Here is an 18,362-nt window from a genome sequence, read left to right on the forward strand (position 1 = left end):
ACTGAATGATTTATCATACATAAGACGTTTAGAAGTCTTAGATAAACTCTACACTTGAGTACTTTTACTCTTACCAGGCATTGCAGGCATCTTCAGATTCTTCGTCAAATAACTTCCTATCAGGTGTTGTACATTTTTTAGCCCTTACAGATTTGTGAGACCCATAAACAACTTCTACTAGAATAGTTAATTTATCATTTTGAAGAAGGTCATTCTTCGGATCCAAGATGTAATTTATGTCCGCGAAATTCGGCCAGTTACTGTTCTGATCCAACTTGCTTAGTTTTTTTGTATTATTACTGGTGATTAACGAAGCTTTCGCGGCAAATTTAGTTACAGCTTCAACGACGCCATCCAATGAATTCATTTGAAATATTTTCATGAATACGTAATTATTCATAAATTTTTTTTTTAGCTCAAGAAAAACTCTGTATGGCTTTCCATCTAATTCTATTCTATAATATGGAGAAAAAACACTTTGATGATTTTTTCGTTTCCAAAAGCTGAAGTAATTGATCCTCCACTTGTAAACGAACTTTGTACCAATATTTGTTTCACCAAAGTGATTCACTTCCTTAACAGTTTTGAAACTTGCATAGCATCTTTGAAGAAAACAGTTAATCAGCAGTAAAGATATCACCAATTGAAGAAGTGAAGAACTGTAAGACATTTTGACAAATGTTTTTTTTTCTTACAATGAATTGATGGGTAAACAATCTCTGTTTGAATTAACAATGTTAAACAAAAATATGTTAAAAGCGAGTGACAAACAACGTATGAAATTTCACAACAAGCATAACGCAACTGTATACAATTAGGCGATGTAGTGGTTCCACTTTTATGTTATTGCTGAGCAGGCAGCGCACATATTAGCTGAGATTCCTGAACTCACTGTTAAGAACCGAAGATAAAGCAATAACTGAGTCTAACAATGCTGCGTTTAAATTTATACATGACAAAGAGCCTATTAGGAGGGGCTAGAATAATTCTAGTTTTTTTTTCAAGCAGGAAATGAAATGGTTTTCTAAAATTCTATTAAAACTCAATTAAAAGGTGAATAATATACATAATTTTAAACAATTTCTTTAGCTCATTACTGCAAATGCCTTAACAAAAACCGAAAACATCTTTTGAAGAATGGATTTGTATGAAATATGTCAAGAGATTCTATCTAAATCCCTACAATAAAATTTCAATTTGTTTTCCATCACATAAATGTCACAATTGGCAAGAAAATTTCATAAATCCTATAAATTTTATACGTATATTTTGTGAGATTGAGAACAAGAGATATAAGGATTAACGAAATTTAGGCAAAGTTTAGGCAAAATTTAGCTAACAGTATCGTAATATCTAGATAAAGAGAAAAAACGTTGTTACACTTATTAAAAGATACAGTATTAAGAAGACATTAAAAAAAATATAACAACGTTTGTAGATACACTACAGATACAAAAATTCAAAAACCACCAGAAAAAATTAAAGGAATAAAAAAAACCAAAATTATTTGATTTGAAATACAGTAGCTATGGTAAAGACAAATAGAAAAACTAACGTATTACTCTACTTACATACAACAAAGTTAACGAAAAGTTTGAAAGTAAAATTAACAAATCATATAAGACTCTGACTGCAATAAAAAAAGCAAACAAAAAAGAAGAGAATAAAAAGTTGTAATTGTTTTTATAGTGTTATTTACAATACTAATAAAATTGTTAATCAAACGTACCAACGTAGTCAGACCATTCAAGTTGAAAATCCAATGACCATAAATACCTACCCGTAAAAGCTCTTTATGCCAATATCTGTCATTTACTGCATTCTAATCAGCTGAAATTTTCTCTGTTCTCTTACATACGAACACAATTCGAGCTCGTCTCCGTATGCAAAATTTATCATATCTTCTCACAATCTTCCTCCCGAATCGACCTTGTGCGTCAATTTATTTAAATAATAATCCACAAACGTACTCAGCGAGTCACCGGTATTCCAAAGAAAAGTGTCATACGTGCGTATCCACAGAGGCTGATATTGGGTGTATCTGTATGTATCTAATAAAGCAAAAAGTTATTCGTGCCTGTACACGTTTGGGTACATGGGCAGTCACTTCGTGTCCACGCAGTATTCGTATACAACGGCTCTTCTCTGAAAAAAGATGAGGAAGAGGAGGAAGAAAGGAAAGAGGCTATATACACCAGCACACCTCTTCTCTTTATACTTTCGCGAAGCGAGCCATAAAGTATAAGCGATAGAGCCAAGTCTCGCATACCAGCTGCATGTACAACGAGAGAGAGAGAGAGAGAGAGAGAGAGAGAGAAAGAGAGGGAGCGTATGCACCCGTACATGAAAAAGGGAAAGAAAAGGCACCCCCCCTTCCAAACCTCCAACTCCTTGCACCGACTGTAAATGTAATTAAGTGCATATTGAATAAAGTGGAGATGTATAATTTTTGCGGGGAGTTGGCCAACGAAAGCAAGCGTCCTCATCTGCCCTTGCATCTTTTGCTTTCCGAAGACCTGGCCTGTGCTTCTGTAATATCCATAACTCGATATTTCCTCCCTCTTTCTCCGCACTTGAATTTTCTATTTGTTCATCAGCTTCGCTTGCTACGTGAGTTTACAATGTGGTATAGATGTGTGGTAGAACATGCAGTTATTACCTTTATTGTGTGTGCGTATCCTGGATCCGTATTCACAAGAATCGGTTTTTTAATACTAACTAGTTAACTGGCTAGTTGGAGAAAAAAAACGAATTTTCACCCTTAATTGCATGTGGTGCATTATGTGGGTGATTTTCGAGTAACTTTTGTCTGATTATAGATCCATTCGTCTGTTTAATGTAAAATGTTAAAATCTGTTTTCAGAAATATTTTGTGAAATAAGCAAAAAACAAGCCCTTTTCTTGAGATCAGAAATAAAAACGAAAATTGAACGAATAGAAATGAAAATTGTACATAAAATTAAAACTCTATTGTTTTGTACGGTACACCTTCATTTAAGTAATAAAAAAATTTTCAGCTTTAAATAATGTGACAGTATACGACTCTCGGTGGGTTTGACAAAAATGATAATGAAAACTGAGTACGAAATTTAGAAAAATGAATTACTAATATTAGTGGACAAATAAAAATTTTGTTAAAATTGGTAGCGATTGCTTTCATTCTTTTGATACAATTCAATGCTATGAAGAAATAGTTGAAAACATGATGAAACTAGTGCAGTTGAAATAGCAGTGGGTAATTAATGAAAAAACTCACTTTGCCATTTTTATAATTATTGTAATATTTTTATTTAATTAAAGCCATCAACATAATTGTTTAACTAATTGTATAAGCAACATTATATTGTGATAAATACACATGTAAGGCATGATCAATCCTTAACATTTTATTTGCTATGAGTCATTGGAGACCTAGAAAAATTACATCTTTAAAAAATTCTACTCTGTTTTTCATCTGTGTAATCTAAACATTTTTTGATTGTCTTGATGAACTGAAGATTTTGGCCCCTGATATTTTTTTATTTAATTCTTTGTTAAACTTTGGAATGACTTTAATTCCGTTAGCACCAGTTCGTCTGTCGAACTGCCAAACGCTAGTGTAATTGCTTAAATAAATTTTTTGCTTGTGTATGCACAGAGATGTTACTGGCCACTGCTGTTCAAACTCTGTTTCGTAAAAATTTGTTACCTCAGCAAAATTAAGATCAGTTTTCTTAATTGTGGCTTTTTGTACAGGAGCCTTATTCATAAAATAAATATAATTGGTTTCATAATCAATATATATAATTTTGCTCCTTACGATGTAAGACAGGGTGTATAAGTCATCTGTGACAGCACTAGTTAGAGAAATCCTATGTATGTCATGGTCTCCATCATCGAATACGTAGTAAAGATAGTTATATTTAGGATGAAGTACTAAGGAATATATACTTTCGTTTTCCCAATTGTTATGATTATACTTGTAAAATTTGATTGAAGCAGTCCATGTTTTATCATTAGTATTAATTTTTCGTACCTCATGATATTTGTGTATTGATTCTGATTGTTGGATGAAATACAGATGGTCTGTATACCAGTCAAATGCCAGATCTCCTATATTGTATGAGGATTCAGTTTTGCTGAAAATAACTTCCGTTTTTTTTTCAGGGCCTATACTGACTTGGTAAATTTTGTTGTCATCACTGTAGTATACAACGTTTTTTTTGTAGTTGTAATCAAAGTCCATAGCACTTTTTTGAAGTGATTCCTTGTCTATTTTTGTAGGAAAAATAGCATCAGTAAATGTTTCATTTTGAAGATTATCAATGAGTTTCCCTCTGATATAATCTTCTTGAATATAAATCAGATATTCTGTTACGTTTTGACAAGTCTTCAAGTCGTCTGATATCTGTTTACCAACGCCGCAAGCACAAGTGCAAGTGTCAGTTGAAGTTAGAACACAAATTTCCTGACAGTTGCAATTATTTTTTTGGCACGGATTTTCCTTTAACTCGTTATAGTTTTGAATATTGTTGACTTTAATTAATTCAGGATTTGTTAAGAAATGTGTTGGCCAATACATAAAATTCTTACACATTTCTTTCTCGATAAAACATGATTTCAAAGCTGATCCATAATTTCCAGAATCTAGCTCAATCCAAAATAGCTGACTGCCAAGTACAGCTAAGCTTTTTATTTTAGAATTTATTTCCGATTTGAAATTAACTAGAGTTTTTACATTTTCTCCCATATAATTTGCACGCTGTATATTATAACCATTATTAATTTCAACCTTAGCCCAATAAATTGTTTTTGTTTTACAATCAATGGTAATTGCGGATAATTTTCTGCTGTTAACAATTTTTGTTGGATTCATACCATTCATACTGGCCTTGATAATCTGAAAAAATGCTAGTTAGCTGTATACACAATTTCAGAAACAGAGATATTTCTGAGAAAAAAAATTTTGCTTACTGAATCGCGTTCCTGATGAATAAACATAAGACCCTCGAGGGGATCTAAAACTATATCACGTGGCCGAGTAAGATCGGATAATATAATGCCATGATATTTTCCCTGCATATCAAACACGTTAAGTGTTTCCGATGATTTATCAATGATGTACAGCTTTTCTGTTATGAAATCTACAGCCATTGCTTGAGATTCCATTTTTTCCGTGTGCATAATGTTTTTGTAATTTTTGGAAAGTGATTTTATCGTTGGGGTATTCTCTTCGCTCCAAAATATTGATTGATCCATGTTCACATCTAAGGCTGTAATCTTCTTATCTACTTCTCGCAAAATCGAGTGCTGATAGGTTGCAGGGTTAAACAGGATTATTTTATTTCCATCGGTAATAATAAGCTGATTATAAAAACTGACACTTGAATCATCCTTGTGAGGTGGATTATTTAATGCCTGATCTACAAATTTCACATAGTAATTTAATGACTGCATAGTTTTTGTTTTAAACTTTATTCATATTTAATACAAATGGCACTTGTGTTTCTGATTTATTTTTATGTGAATAATCAATGCCTTTTAGAGCTACTCTACATGCAGGCAAAACGATCGAAACATAGATGTATATTTTTGGAGCTCTTCAAAAACTTCTGAGTGGCATTAGCAGATGAAATAATGCTTAGTAGCTCACTATGAATAAATAAGTATTTTTGAGCTTTAATATTTTTCTTACCTATTGCAATCGAAGAAACCAGTACAGAAATCAACAGAGTAATAATGAGCAGTCCTATTGCAACATACAATTTTGTGAGTCTTAATCGGTTTGTCACTATATTTGTGCAATCAAATATTTTGTTAATTTTATTTTTAATTACTTAATGGGGTAGAGATACTTTGCCTACAGTTAATGTATTATAGTTAACTTGCAGTGACAGTTATTTTTTAAATAAGTATAATCTGCAATGTTTTCGTACAATGATACCTACTTCAGAAAATAAATTAAAGGAAGAACTAATATAGTGTTCAATTTATATAAATTATTATTATTTCGTTTAAGTTTTATTTATTTACTTTATTTTTTTTTTTCTAATCTAAATACTATTATCAACGTTTGCTTTTGTTATATCAATGTACCAAAAGTTTCATAAAGAAGCACTATCGACTTTTTAATTTTACAACGATTGAAGATAGTAAAACTCTCATAAAAAGTAGAACTCCAGCAATTTTATTTTGAGATCACTAGCACACTACTTATCAGGTGATATATATTTTTATAATAAATCAAGCAAACTCAATATTTACGTTTGAATATTAAAATAGTGCGTTGTACTAACAAAAATTAAAAATTGAGTAAATGTTTGTCTCTTTTTGAAATTAAGAAGACCTTTTGAAACAAACGGATTCATATCTTACAATCATTTACACGTTACTAGCTAGTTATACTTGACTTACATCCAAGAAAAAAATCAGTATTCAATTTTACAAAAACAATTTTATGTAATACTACAATACTTTGTAGGTTTAATATCTAAAAAAATAAGTAATAGATTTTCTCACCATTGTCAAGGTTCATTTTGAATATACTTAAATGAGCTCTGTACTATTAACAGGTTGAGCTGCATGTATTGACTGCTAAAGCTTACCAGCTAGTGCTTATCGAGTGGTCTGTAGTATAGTCATCTATTTCTGTATAGTTTTGTGCTCATGCTTAAGATATGTGTGTTGGTGTGTGAGGAACTATTTGTCATTCGATAATCGACTGTATTTCAATCAAGTAAGTATAACGATCGTGGAAATTTCCACAAAAAACGTACATTCCGAAGTAAAATTTTAAAAGTATATATAAAAGATCAGATTATCAACACAAAAAACAAAAGACACTATTTATTACTTTTTACAGGGTAAGTATGTTATGGTATAAATGTTACCTTTTTTTAAAGTTTATGAAAAAAGAAGCCTTTTATTGAACAAATATTACTAAATATAAATTTATTAGAAAAATAAGCTCCTAAGGACTTATACTTTTCATCGTTACCTTTAAACAGTTTTGAGCACAATTATTTAATGGACTTTCAAACACTTGAAAAAAAAAATTTTTTTCTCGAATACAATCCATACTTTTCGCTACAAAAAATTAATTTTCTTCACTATTCACAATACAATATTTAAAAAAAAATTTTATATCTGCAGTATAACCTAAGAACATTGGGCATTGATATTAAAAAGAAGACATTATTGCAACTGACTGGTACACCGATAGTTACTTTTATTATCAATTACAAAACGGATTACAAAATCATTCAGTGCTTAAAAGAAAAAAAAAAATTGTTTGCACACACCTCTTAATTTAATACGGATGGAAATACTGATAATGGAATTTCAATTAAAACAGTTCGCAATTATGAAAAACAAATTAACATTTTGTATTAAAATTACTTTTACTACTTAAGCAAGTATAAGAGCTGTATAGCCTAAAAAAACTAATTTAATCAGCCATGGGTCTACCAACTGTATTATCAGACTCATTCTAAATTCAAAAAATATATGTTTATAGACTATTCTCTTGTAACACAGAGTTTACTTTTTTTATATTATAACAGGAAAGCTGAAATAAATACATAATTTTCCACATAAGTAGTGTTTTGCAGTAAAAATGTTTTAATAACTAAAAGTTTAAGCTACATTTCATTAAAAAAAAACTCCAAAACCGACCATGTACTAATTCGTCGCACATGTGAAACAATCAGCCAGCTTCACATAACACTTCCTAGATATTTAGTATACAGGCTGTTTTAAAACTTAAATTATAGGTAAATTGTACCCGGTAGTTGATGAGATATTCATGAAAAATTCGATATTATGTTCCATTCGTTTAAAAGGTACTGAGCCTTCTTTATAGAAAATTAACTGCATATAGGAAGTTACACGTAAAGCACTATTTTCTTTGGAGGATTAAAAGTACGTGAACGACAGCTAAAAAACAGGGTTACTGTCTTTTGTTCGAAAATAATGGGATGCAGGAAAGACAGTAACAAAAGGTAATATAAATTGACCCCAAGATATGATTCGTTGAGAATATAATGAAGAAATGAAGGAACGCATCATCTTCTTTGGTAAAAATAAAATTAAAAATAAAAATGTCAATGTTCCACGTACTTTTAGTACCAAAATATGATGTGCACAAAACAGAGAAAGAAAAGTATGCCTCTGTAAGGGACGTGTAAGGTCCAAGTCACCTTGAGGTACACAGAGCCATACGCGGTTGTGCGCCCACTTGCGCGGATATGAAAGAACGGGGGACGCAATCGAGCAGTGGCAGTAGCTGCCAATTATCATTAATTGAGATCCGAAAAGCGAGAGCCGCGGCTGCACAAGAGCACACGTGCACGGTTGTGCCGTTGGCTCTTCCTTCCCTTGCTTCTTTCTCGGCGGAGCGGCCGACAGTGGCGAGCCGCGGCTCGAAAGAAATGGTTCCGCTGGAATTTCAATAAGAGATCTTTGTGTCCGATCGTCTCTTTTCTGTCGTCCGTGCACTGCGGCGGCAGCAGCTTCTGTTGGCTCGCGCGAAGCCCCGATTGAGATAACTCTCGGCAAAAGCGAGAGAATGAGAGGGAAAGAAAGCGAGCTTCAAGCTCTCGCGGAATGTACTTATGGGCATTCGCGGAGTGACGGTGCTTACACAGAAATCGCTGATTCTCTTGCTCAAGGGAAAAAGAGACGTAGTATGCCAGAGAGTAGAGGAGCTTAATTGATTGCTGATTATCACTTTGCGCTAGGCATCTTTCCTAATCTGAAAGCGGGCTGCGGGAAATAGGAGCTGATGGATGTTTTCGAAAAACAGCTATGCAACTGCATTCGATTGTGCGTGAGAACTAAACTTTTTTCTTCGCGTGGATGGAATATCTCCCTGGAATTTTAGACGCACGCGAATCATTGACATCCAAACTGTACAGATGTTTGATTTTTGCACCAAAGATTTGTTTTTATTTTTATTTTTTATTGTCAGTCATTTTATTGAAAAATTAGAAATCGATTGCCAGCTCAAAGCTTTAGGGGGCCACTATGTAGATTAAAGGTAATAAAAATATCATGTTTTAGCATGTTTTAGCAATTCAATGTGAATAAAAAGACTTATAAGTATATATGATATTAAAAAAAGATTTTCAAACAAGCTAGTCTCAGGCTCCGTATTCAGAGGTGTGATCATAGCCGTGAGCTATTGACCTTGCAGCATGAAATACTGTATTTTAGGTATTTTTTTTTTTGGATCATGCCACCGGAAAAGAAACCTGATAGATTAAAATCTTATTTTACTAAGAAATATTAAAAGTGTAGTTATACATTTAATGATTCTCGATATTTGATGTGATAATATAATTGTTTCGGTCATTCACGTGAGCCTCATTTTGGAGCTCCTTGCTCTCAGATTTGACGGTCTTCCTTAAAAAACACGAATTTCTTAAAATTTAAAAATATCGTAAGCCTCATAGCACATAAAAATGAGATATTTGTTTTTTATGTATTATTCTTTACTTAGTACAAAAGAGTAGCTTTGTTATATCGGAAGAATATTATTTCACGAAAGGTGACAAGTTGATTCCCAAAAAAGCAAAGACCGTAATCAGCTTCACGCCTGTGTACCTACCGTAACTGGCACTTTTAGAAAAAAAAAGTTCGCACAGGTATATTTTACTAAAGACAGACAAGTAGCCAATAACAAAAAGAAACGAAGAAGGATAGGGAAGAAAGAAGGGGGTGAACAAAAAAAAAAAAAAAAAAAAAAGAAAGAACATAGCCAGCGATGTACAGTGGTGGCAGCAATCTAGCCGCGTGGCGTTGATTAGAGTCGTATGTAGAATCGAAAACCGGATTCCAAGAACCTGTTCGCGTAAGATCCCTCGAGTGCGAGCCCAAGCCGAGTAATCGACTGACGGATCGGCGACCGTTCAAGTCAGCGACCCCGATGAACCGACTGTTCCTGCTGAGCCACTATTCTCCGCGCATATGAGCGTATTGCAGCTGCAGAAATTTTGCTCGCACGGGAAAAGGATCAAGCGGAAATAATGCAGCTTCAGTGGCTCAGTCGAAGCTACGATTGCCCATCAGGGGTCTACTGATAATATCGATCGAGTTGATTATACATGCGTTTTTGGCGGTGAGTAGGTCTACATCTCGTTGAGCAAATTATTATCACGAAACCAATAACATAACACTCATAACTGTTGCTTTATTTATTAGACTGGACTTGAGGTTTGTCACTGCTTCACATTTTCAGTTCAGGCTCCATATTGGACAAAGTCCGTGAGGCTGAAATTACTTTCCTATGGTGAGGTTTTATCACGTTTAACTAAATTTAGTATTTTCACTGCATACGCTATTTGAGTCTTCCATTTATCTCCTTGCATCCATACATCTCCTGAAGGACTTACTAAAAAGGTGCGTTGCAATTTCACTCACACGTTTGAACTCTTAACTCCCTCATCAGTCCACGGAAACGAAAAATACCCGAAACCTCATCCCGTTTCACTCGGCTGAGCGTGAAGACACGACCCTAGCGATATTTTCTCTCAAGTGTTCCATAAAGAGCGTCATTTGAAATAAAAAGTCACTTCATCGCGACGACACGGCACCCTCTCGATTAGTAACAACTTGACGCCTTTCGCAGCGCAATCGCATGTTTCAGGTCGCTCGTCAAAGCTCCTACTCTCTTCTCGAGCGCACTTTTTAATAGGACTTCATTACTTGGATAATTTTTCACAACATCCGTGTACACGTACACATATACATTGTACTAATCACTTGCGGCACGCTTTCACATTTCTCATCGCTCCAACCCTCGAAGAAGAAACTCGAGGTCGAATAATATAAGACAAATTAGGAAGTCGAGCTTACTTGATGGTAACGGTTTTCGGGTGAAAGCAAAAGGGTTAAGGAATTATTTCAATTGAATATGCATCGCTGTGAAATCAAAGATAAAGAGGAGGAAATATCAACCTGGAGTGTGGTAACAACTTTCTGGAGTGGGCAAAACAATTTTTACTCATCATTACAATTAAATTTTTATGTTTATTTTAATCGAATGAAAGCTTTTTTTATCATTCACTTGGATTGAACTATTGATGAGTCAATGAGTTCGATATCAACACAAAGTTAATTAGAGCAAGTTACATCTCAAGTTTAAGTGTCTGTGAAAGTGACCGAAGGATATACATTGTTTTTATTTAGTGACACCAAAAATCAAACTCAAATTAATCGTGCCAAAAAGTCTGGCTATTCCCAAAAGTTTCACAGGCTTCAAGATTCTCAGCAGATATCAAAAAACACAAAGTAAAACTAGTGAATCTCTTCTCACCTCCTATTCATTTTTGCGCGTACGATGCAGGAATCATCGCACGGATCAAGAGGCAGAAAAAGCAGCGATTGAATCCAAGATATCGGTGAGCTGATGACTCTTGAAGATGATTTAGATAAGCACCGTTATGACCGTAGATAAGCACTGTAAGAGTGGTTTATTTAAATAAAATCATGACTCAGTGTACTGAGCACTGAAACTTCATTTTAGTATTTGTTTCATAAGTACATGATGGGGATGACATTAAGGTTTAAAGTTGATGAAAGGTTTTCAACACAGTGCAAAATAACAAAATATATTTTTAATCGTTTTAACAGAAAGTTTTAATAAGAAACAGCCACATGGGCTGATCTTTTGCGAAGCGCATGGTACTGGAAATGAGTTTTCATTTCATAAAATTCTTCAACCAGCCTACATTATAGACTTACATAACTGAGAAAAAAGCACAATTTACGATAAAGTAAAAATTTTTTCCAAGCGTTAAAACCTGCACCTGAAATACATACAGTCAAATCGTAATTATGTACGTTGCCACTAGGAAAAATTACGAATTTTCCAAATGATTGCACTTTCATGCAATGAAAGCTGTAGTAAGTAGTCACAGCCATTACTTGGTCGGACACTGCGAGTAGATAAACACCTACCTTGCATTCCCACACCATTCCTCGTCCGAATTGTTTTGGACTTTCTCACCACTCTCAAGCACTTATCTGCTAATTAATTTTACAGCTGTATGAAACAACGAATTCCTCAATGATAAAACTTAGAGATACACACTTGTGCACTTTCGAAACACCCTCGAAAGACAACAATGTCGTAAGTTCTGGTCGCTTTCTGAAATTGGCCCAACCAGAAAAATAAGTGGGAAACATCTCGATCCTCCTCTTCTGTGCTTAGAGCACACAAAACTGTACTTCTATACAAGAGAAGGTGGACGAAAGAAACGTTTCGGAATATTCTGGAATGGTCAAAGCAAGACGTATACGGAAGGAAGCGTAAAAGGGCAGTTCTCGCACTTATCTCCCTGTCACAATCGAGAAGGTGGAGAAAAGGGGAGGGCAATATATATTCCAGGCACGAGGTATTGTCACCGCGCCGGCTGTGAATCGAAGTCGCGAGCAAACGCTCATCTCCGCCCGGACAAAGAGATCATTACTGTAAAGAGCAGTGCTGCGCGCGAGGAGCTCGAGCTCTTTCGTATTCCTGCAGCGGACACTTAAATACCTGGAATTCACGCCCTGATTATAGCCCTAGACCTGCTTTTGCTCGATGCCAAACGGATAACGGACGACGTGTATTGGTACTCTTTGCTTTTGCTCATTCCCCTCCTTGTTCTTCTTTTCTCGTTACCACTGCCACTGCGTGCGTGGAAATCTTTTAGCTACCGTATCGTGTGATCCACATTCAAACGAATTGCTTACAATACTCGCTGTGCTGTAAAATGAGTTGCTCGACTTTTCGTTTAGAGATTCATTTTGTTTTTGAGTTCTCCACGTGCTGAACTTTTAACATAATATCTCGTTACCGTGTTTGGCACTAAATTTTTTCGGATCTTTATGATGGTTTCTTATTTTAGAAAAAAAATCTATATTTATTTAAAAAAGATCCAAGGTATAGGACTCCTCGATTGCCTTGAGAGGTACACATTCCATAACTTTTAACGTATCTATTAAAAGCTGGAGTTACATTTCAATCGGTTGTATTTTAGAAATAAAATATTAGAGTCTAACTCGTTGCAACTATGTTGTGTAATATCATCTCTGTAACTGTACGGACATTTCAGATTGCATCTTTCCATGATACGTAACTATAAATGATCTCAAAATTAGATATTGTCGTTGCAACTTTCAATCCGTCATCCACACGATATTCGTTCCAATAATATCTCACGTGTCTTTTTTTCCATTGGCAGTCATAATCCTTGAACGCTCTCACCTTCTACTATAATTATTCTCACTTGTAGTTCACTTGTTGTGGCATTGCGTAAATTTGTGGCTAGGAATGTTTATGAGCTTTCAATCACAAACTACTTTGGTTTTATTATTCGCTTGGTTACAAAACAAGTGACTTGTCATTAGCACTGATCGCAAAGAGTTAGGCTATTGATTATACTGCAATTCGCCTCGTTTGTTGACGTAATACCCAATGCATGTAATGACAATAAAAAAAATGTTTTTTCCAGCTATGTTATGCTACTCCTGTAGTTAATAAATGGTCTGCAGAGAGATGGAGACAGAAAAAAATTCTTTGAAAAATTATATTTTTTGGACAAAACGGTTGAAATTAGTTTTATACGTGCATTAAGTAGCAAATGTTTTGTTTTTTGTGTAATAAGATTTCAAAGAATTTCTTAAATTTTCTCGATTATTCTTCAGATTATGTGGTTTATTCAAATGGTATAAGTACTTACAAATCATATGAAAACAAAAAGGACTCGTAATTTTCTATGATAAGAAGCATATTACATAAGAAAATAACTGCTAAAGCTTGCTTTATTTAAAGAAGAATTATAAAGTAATTACAAAATAATGTGCTGAAGTTAAGTTTTTTTTTTTAATTCTTTTATTACTTTTATAGGTCACATGTTTTGCAAGTATTTAAAAAATAACTTTTTTATAGGCAAAAAAGTATGCACAGAACCGCTGTAACTGTACTCCAAGACAAACTGTCAGAAGGATTGTTTTTTAATCCCTTACATTTTTCACACATTTAATTAAATAATAGCTGCAATGCCCTTTAATGTACTGAAGGAAAATACACCACAAAATGCTCGTTAAATTATTCATAATTTGAGAGCAAATTGATATTTGAGCATAAAATTATTGCTGCGTAAATTCAACAAATTAAAAAAATTATCTCTATTTGACAATTAACGAAAAATCTTCCTAGGCTCAGTAATATCCAAAATAAAAATTTTTTTCTCCGTGATTTGACCTAATGTAATTTTTATACATATAAGATAAAAAATTTATCATCAATCCAATGTCAAACAGTCATGTTCCTATAAATACACTACTTTGGAAACCGATCCACAAAGGTATGATGTCACAGTATCCATGTAAACCTCATATACGGCGAAGAAAGACGAGGGAGGAGCCAAAAGCTGAATCAGTATACGGATAACAAGTTGTCCCATGTTGTGCCAAAGAGAACGTGCCTCTCGCGAGGATGAGGAACAGCAACAGCCCTGGGTGTCAGGGAGAGACGCAGCGACGGCAGTAGCCAAAGGCCTTCCTCTCGCGACGGAGTTTTAGCTATTAGGCACGAGGCGTCCCTCTACAAGAGGATTGCATGCGAGAGGTACATACATCTCTTCGACTACTCCCCCTTTGGCGAAAAGAAGCGGGCAAAGGGACGTAACGCGGGTTGGGGATGGACTGCGGGTATACACGGCTCGTCGGGTAACGGCAGCAGAGCAGCACGTATTGTGGCCTCCTGCATAATATTAACGTTAGTGGTGATTAGCGAGGCCCGCGTGTGCTGAGCCCCGACACGGCCGCGCTTCTCCTTCTTCTCGCCCGTACCATTCATTAACGAGATTCTGCGGACACTCGGGAACTCTTGCGCGTGGACGGGGGAGAAGAAGGAGGATTTCCGTTCTTCGTTTTCTCGGATTTCTCGCGGCTTCTGGAATTTCAGGGGGGACGAGGCCTCGGGGATTTGCGGAAGAGGGGAAAAAAAAAAAAACAAAAAAAAACGAGACCGTGCGTGGCGGTTTGGACGGCTGACTTTTGACTTTAAGCTTTACTTTGTCATCCTGACAATTTTACGCTGTTTTCGATCTTATCGCCATCAGCTGAGGTATTTACATACCCACGTATGAGTTTTTAAATGGACTAATGTGTCTATGTGGTAGGTATGCCTGCTGATTTTTCGTCTTTGAGGACAGAAAGAAGAGGAGAATTTAAAGATATTCTTTTTTTTTTTTTTTTTTTTTCGTAATAAACCATGGACTAGACTAATCTGCCTCAAGTGCGTATTTTCGGCTATTTAATGGAAACTTGGACTCTCATAACTCACCACACATTCTTCACATTCTCTTTCGCAGCTAGAAATCATGGAGAATTAATGTATGAGAGCTCTACGAACATAAAATGATCTCAAAGTGTTTTTTTTTTTTTTGCAACTATCAATCGCATAGAAGTTTGTCCTTTTTGAATGTATTACCATGTACTTTTCATAAAAGCTCGATATTCCAGACAAGCCAAAAAATGACACAAAAAGGCACTTGGGCACCAACCGTTAACTAATAGTCTAAAATTAAAAAACGCAAACTCACGACAGTTTCGTAGTAAATTTGCACCAAGTAAAGAAAACGACACCTTTTTGCAGCTTACGCTCTTTGATGCTGTTATCCGACATTTAAAATGATGGCCATATACACATATAATCCCAAATTATGCTGAAAAGTATAATTATGTAATAAAAAAAAACATCTTTTCGTGAATAATTGAATTGCACGAGAGAACGGATAAATTGTACTTCCTCATTCAGGGGTGCACAACCACCAACGTGACGCAAAAAGCCCTGATTTGTTCGCATTCAAGCTTCATTATGCCTTTTACACTCGATGTATGGAAACGCCTAACCAAAGACACGAGCTGTATATAATTGTCGCGCGTAAGCATCTTTAAGAAAAATTCAGAGTGGGAAGAAGAAATCGCAAAGTCAAAGGTATATACAAACAAACATCCCTCATTTTTTCCATACACGCGTTTTCTCGCATTTGAAAGCTCCTTTACTCGGTTTTTTCTTCTTCTTCTTCTTCTTTTTGAGCACAAAAAGTCATCTCTGAACTTTAGACGAGGCAGAAAATTTACAAGGTACTCGAGAGATCGTGTGTCCGTATCAAAGGGACACAACGAAAGAAAAATAAAGAGTTGAAAAAAAAAAGAATCCACGAGAAAGAGTTTATTGCAGAGAAAAAAGGGTCCCACTGTCCCAAAGTTCATAAATACTCCGGTGGCCCGCACAACGGGAGCGGCGCTTCGGTTTCAGCTTCCCGCGGGAGTTGAAACAGCAGCTCCCGAGCCGTCGCGTATAACTTTGCGAATGAAATATACCAAGTGTTTTGGCGCGTCGCACTCCCCTCAAGCCCTGCACAAACACATGCCCGCAGGTCAGATCAAAGAGGGCTTGGCCCGTCTCATTAGTCAATTTGCAGTCTCGGGGCGCAAACGAGCTCGCAAAAGAGGACGAAAAACGCGGCGCAGCCCCACGAGAAAGAAAAAAAAAAAAATGGAAAAGGAGAGAGGGACATTATCACACTCTGGGCATAACTTGTTGGTGTATACTTGTCTCCTCTCGTGCAACCTTTGCAGCGCTGCAACACCTCAAACAACGGCGACGCCAAAGTTGCTCGGTCGCGCGAGGGACCAACGGAGTACAGTCTCACGCGTGCTCGTGTACACAAAAACGCACACGGGAGAGGGAAAAAAGGGGGGAAGCGCCAGCTTGGGGCCAACTAAATCACGGGACGCGGATTATATATTAAAACAAATAATTAATTCAGGTGCACGGGACTCGCGACGGGTGGTCCCTCGCGTTCGGCTCCCGTGCGTTGTGTTTTAAAGCACGTATATATATGCCTACCCCCTCCGGCTGGCACCGTATCATCCCGCGCGTGTGTACCAGGGCTCTGCGCGATATCTGTATAGCCGCCCCACTGTTACGGCGACACTGTCTCCTCCGTTGCTTCTGAGTAACGAGCTGGGCTTTTCAGGTATGCCCGCGAACGAGGGAACGGGGGGTGGGACGCGAGCATACGCGCGTATAGGCGAGCTTTTAGCTTGGCCGCGATGGTTATCCGATGCTCAATGCAAAGTACAATGCACCATCAGCGTTTTCAATTGCTCACTGTATCATACATAGACTCTCCAGAATGATTGTGGTTTCAGAAATGGCTAATTTTTCTCGACCATTCCTAATTAACGTGGTTTGAAGTTTCTCGCATGCTACTGTGCTACTCTGCATACGCCGTCACGCACGGTCTGGGTCTTCCCTTGCGAGAGGGATGGGAATAAGGGGCACGCACGCTGGTGTCGTGGCGCGCCTTGACTCCGGAACGGGCATCAGAGGTGTAGTTTCTATCTCCCTGTGTGTATATGTATGAAAAAAAACATGCAGAAGCTCCCTGCGAATGATGAAGCACTGGATGTGACGAAGATTTTACTGCGCATAATGTAGGGGGGAAGGAAGAAAGGAAGAAACCCAGAATCCCTTTCTCCGGGGCACACTGTGGCAAGATTTTTTTCTTTTTTTTTTCTTTTTTTTTTTTCTTAATTTTTACGGCGCGCTCGCACATTAGCGGCTGATTTATCGGGCCACTTGACCGTTTCATTTGGTTTCTGGAAGCGGATACCGTGCGAGCGTATAATGCCACGCGCGCGCGTCTGCGTGCACAACCCGCGTGGACCATGCATCTTCGTTGCGTACACCCGGGGTACGGCTAAAAAGTAATTATCGATCGAGATAAGTGTACAAGCCGGGCTGTTTATGCACGTACGTGCCCCAAGCTCGGGAGGAGAGAGATAATTTTTAGCGCGTGAGTTATTGTTGGGCATTAATTTTTTAATGCCCACGAGCATTTATCTTTGGGCTCGCGAGTTTTTTTTAATGCGCGCGCGCTCTCTCTGGCCACCGCGTGATTTTGTATTAATAATTGTTTGAGGAGAGAAGAATATGCAGGTACTATCAATTAGGTGAATGAGGGAGACTAAAGAAAATAACGAAAAGTTAATTGGTGGATGAAATACGAGGGACTATAGCTGGTTTTCCTGACAATCTTTTAGGATTCTAATGTTCCGAGTGTATAGTGAAGAATCATAGTCTTTGAAAAAGTACAACCTCGCCAAGTGGACATTTTTTCGTGATCAGCTTGGCAGACGCCAGAGTTGAGCTTGCGAATTTTTGTTTGGATGATTTATTTTGTTGTCAGCTGACTAAAGCCATTTTATTCGTTACGTCATTGGTTTGGATTGGTATCAAGTAGCAATAAATTATTCATTACATTGTAAATATTATTCTTTTTTTTTTTTAATCCAAAAATCCTAGTAAAACACACTAAAAA

General features: G+C 36.4%; 1 protein-coding gene across 1 annotated transcript; it reads right to left on the reverse strand.

Annotated features, from left to right (window-relative positions):
* Nucleotides 1–3,310: 3,310 nt before the first annotated feature.
* Nucleotides 3,311–6,552, reverse strand: LOC149373461 (low-density lipoprotein receptor-related protein-like). The gene is made up of 4 exons (XM_089596607.1): nt 6,499–6,552; nt 5,675–5,728; nt 4,954–5,402; nt 3,311–4,879 (listed from the first exon to the last, which is right to left on the reverse strand). Exons 1-4 carry the CDS (start codon nt 6,512–6,514, stop codon nt 3,464–3,466), a joined length of 1,935 nt encoding a protein of 644 aa, XP_089452733.1. The 5' UTR covers nt 6,515–6,552; the 3' UTR covers nt 3,311–3,463.
* Between the last annotated feature and the right edge of the window lie 11,810 nt (nt 6,553–18,362).

The sequence above is a fragment of the Copidosoma floridanum genome, unplaced genomic scaffold (assembly GCF_036245765.1).
Source record: "Copidosoma floridanum isolate Cflo_tuat_1 unplaced genomic scaffold, Cflo_Japanese_pri ptg000030l, whole genome shotgun sequence".
Lineage (NCBI taxonomy): Eukaryota > Metazoa > Arthropoda > Insecta > Hymenoptera > Encyrtidae > Copidosoma > Copidosoma floridanum.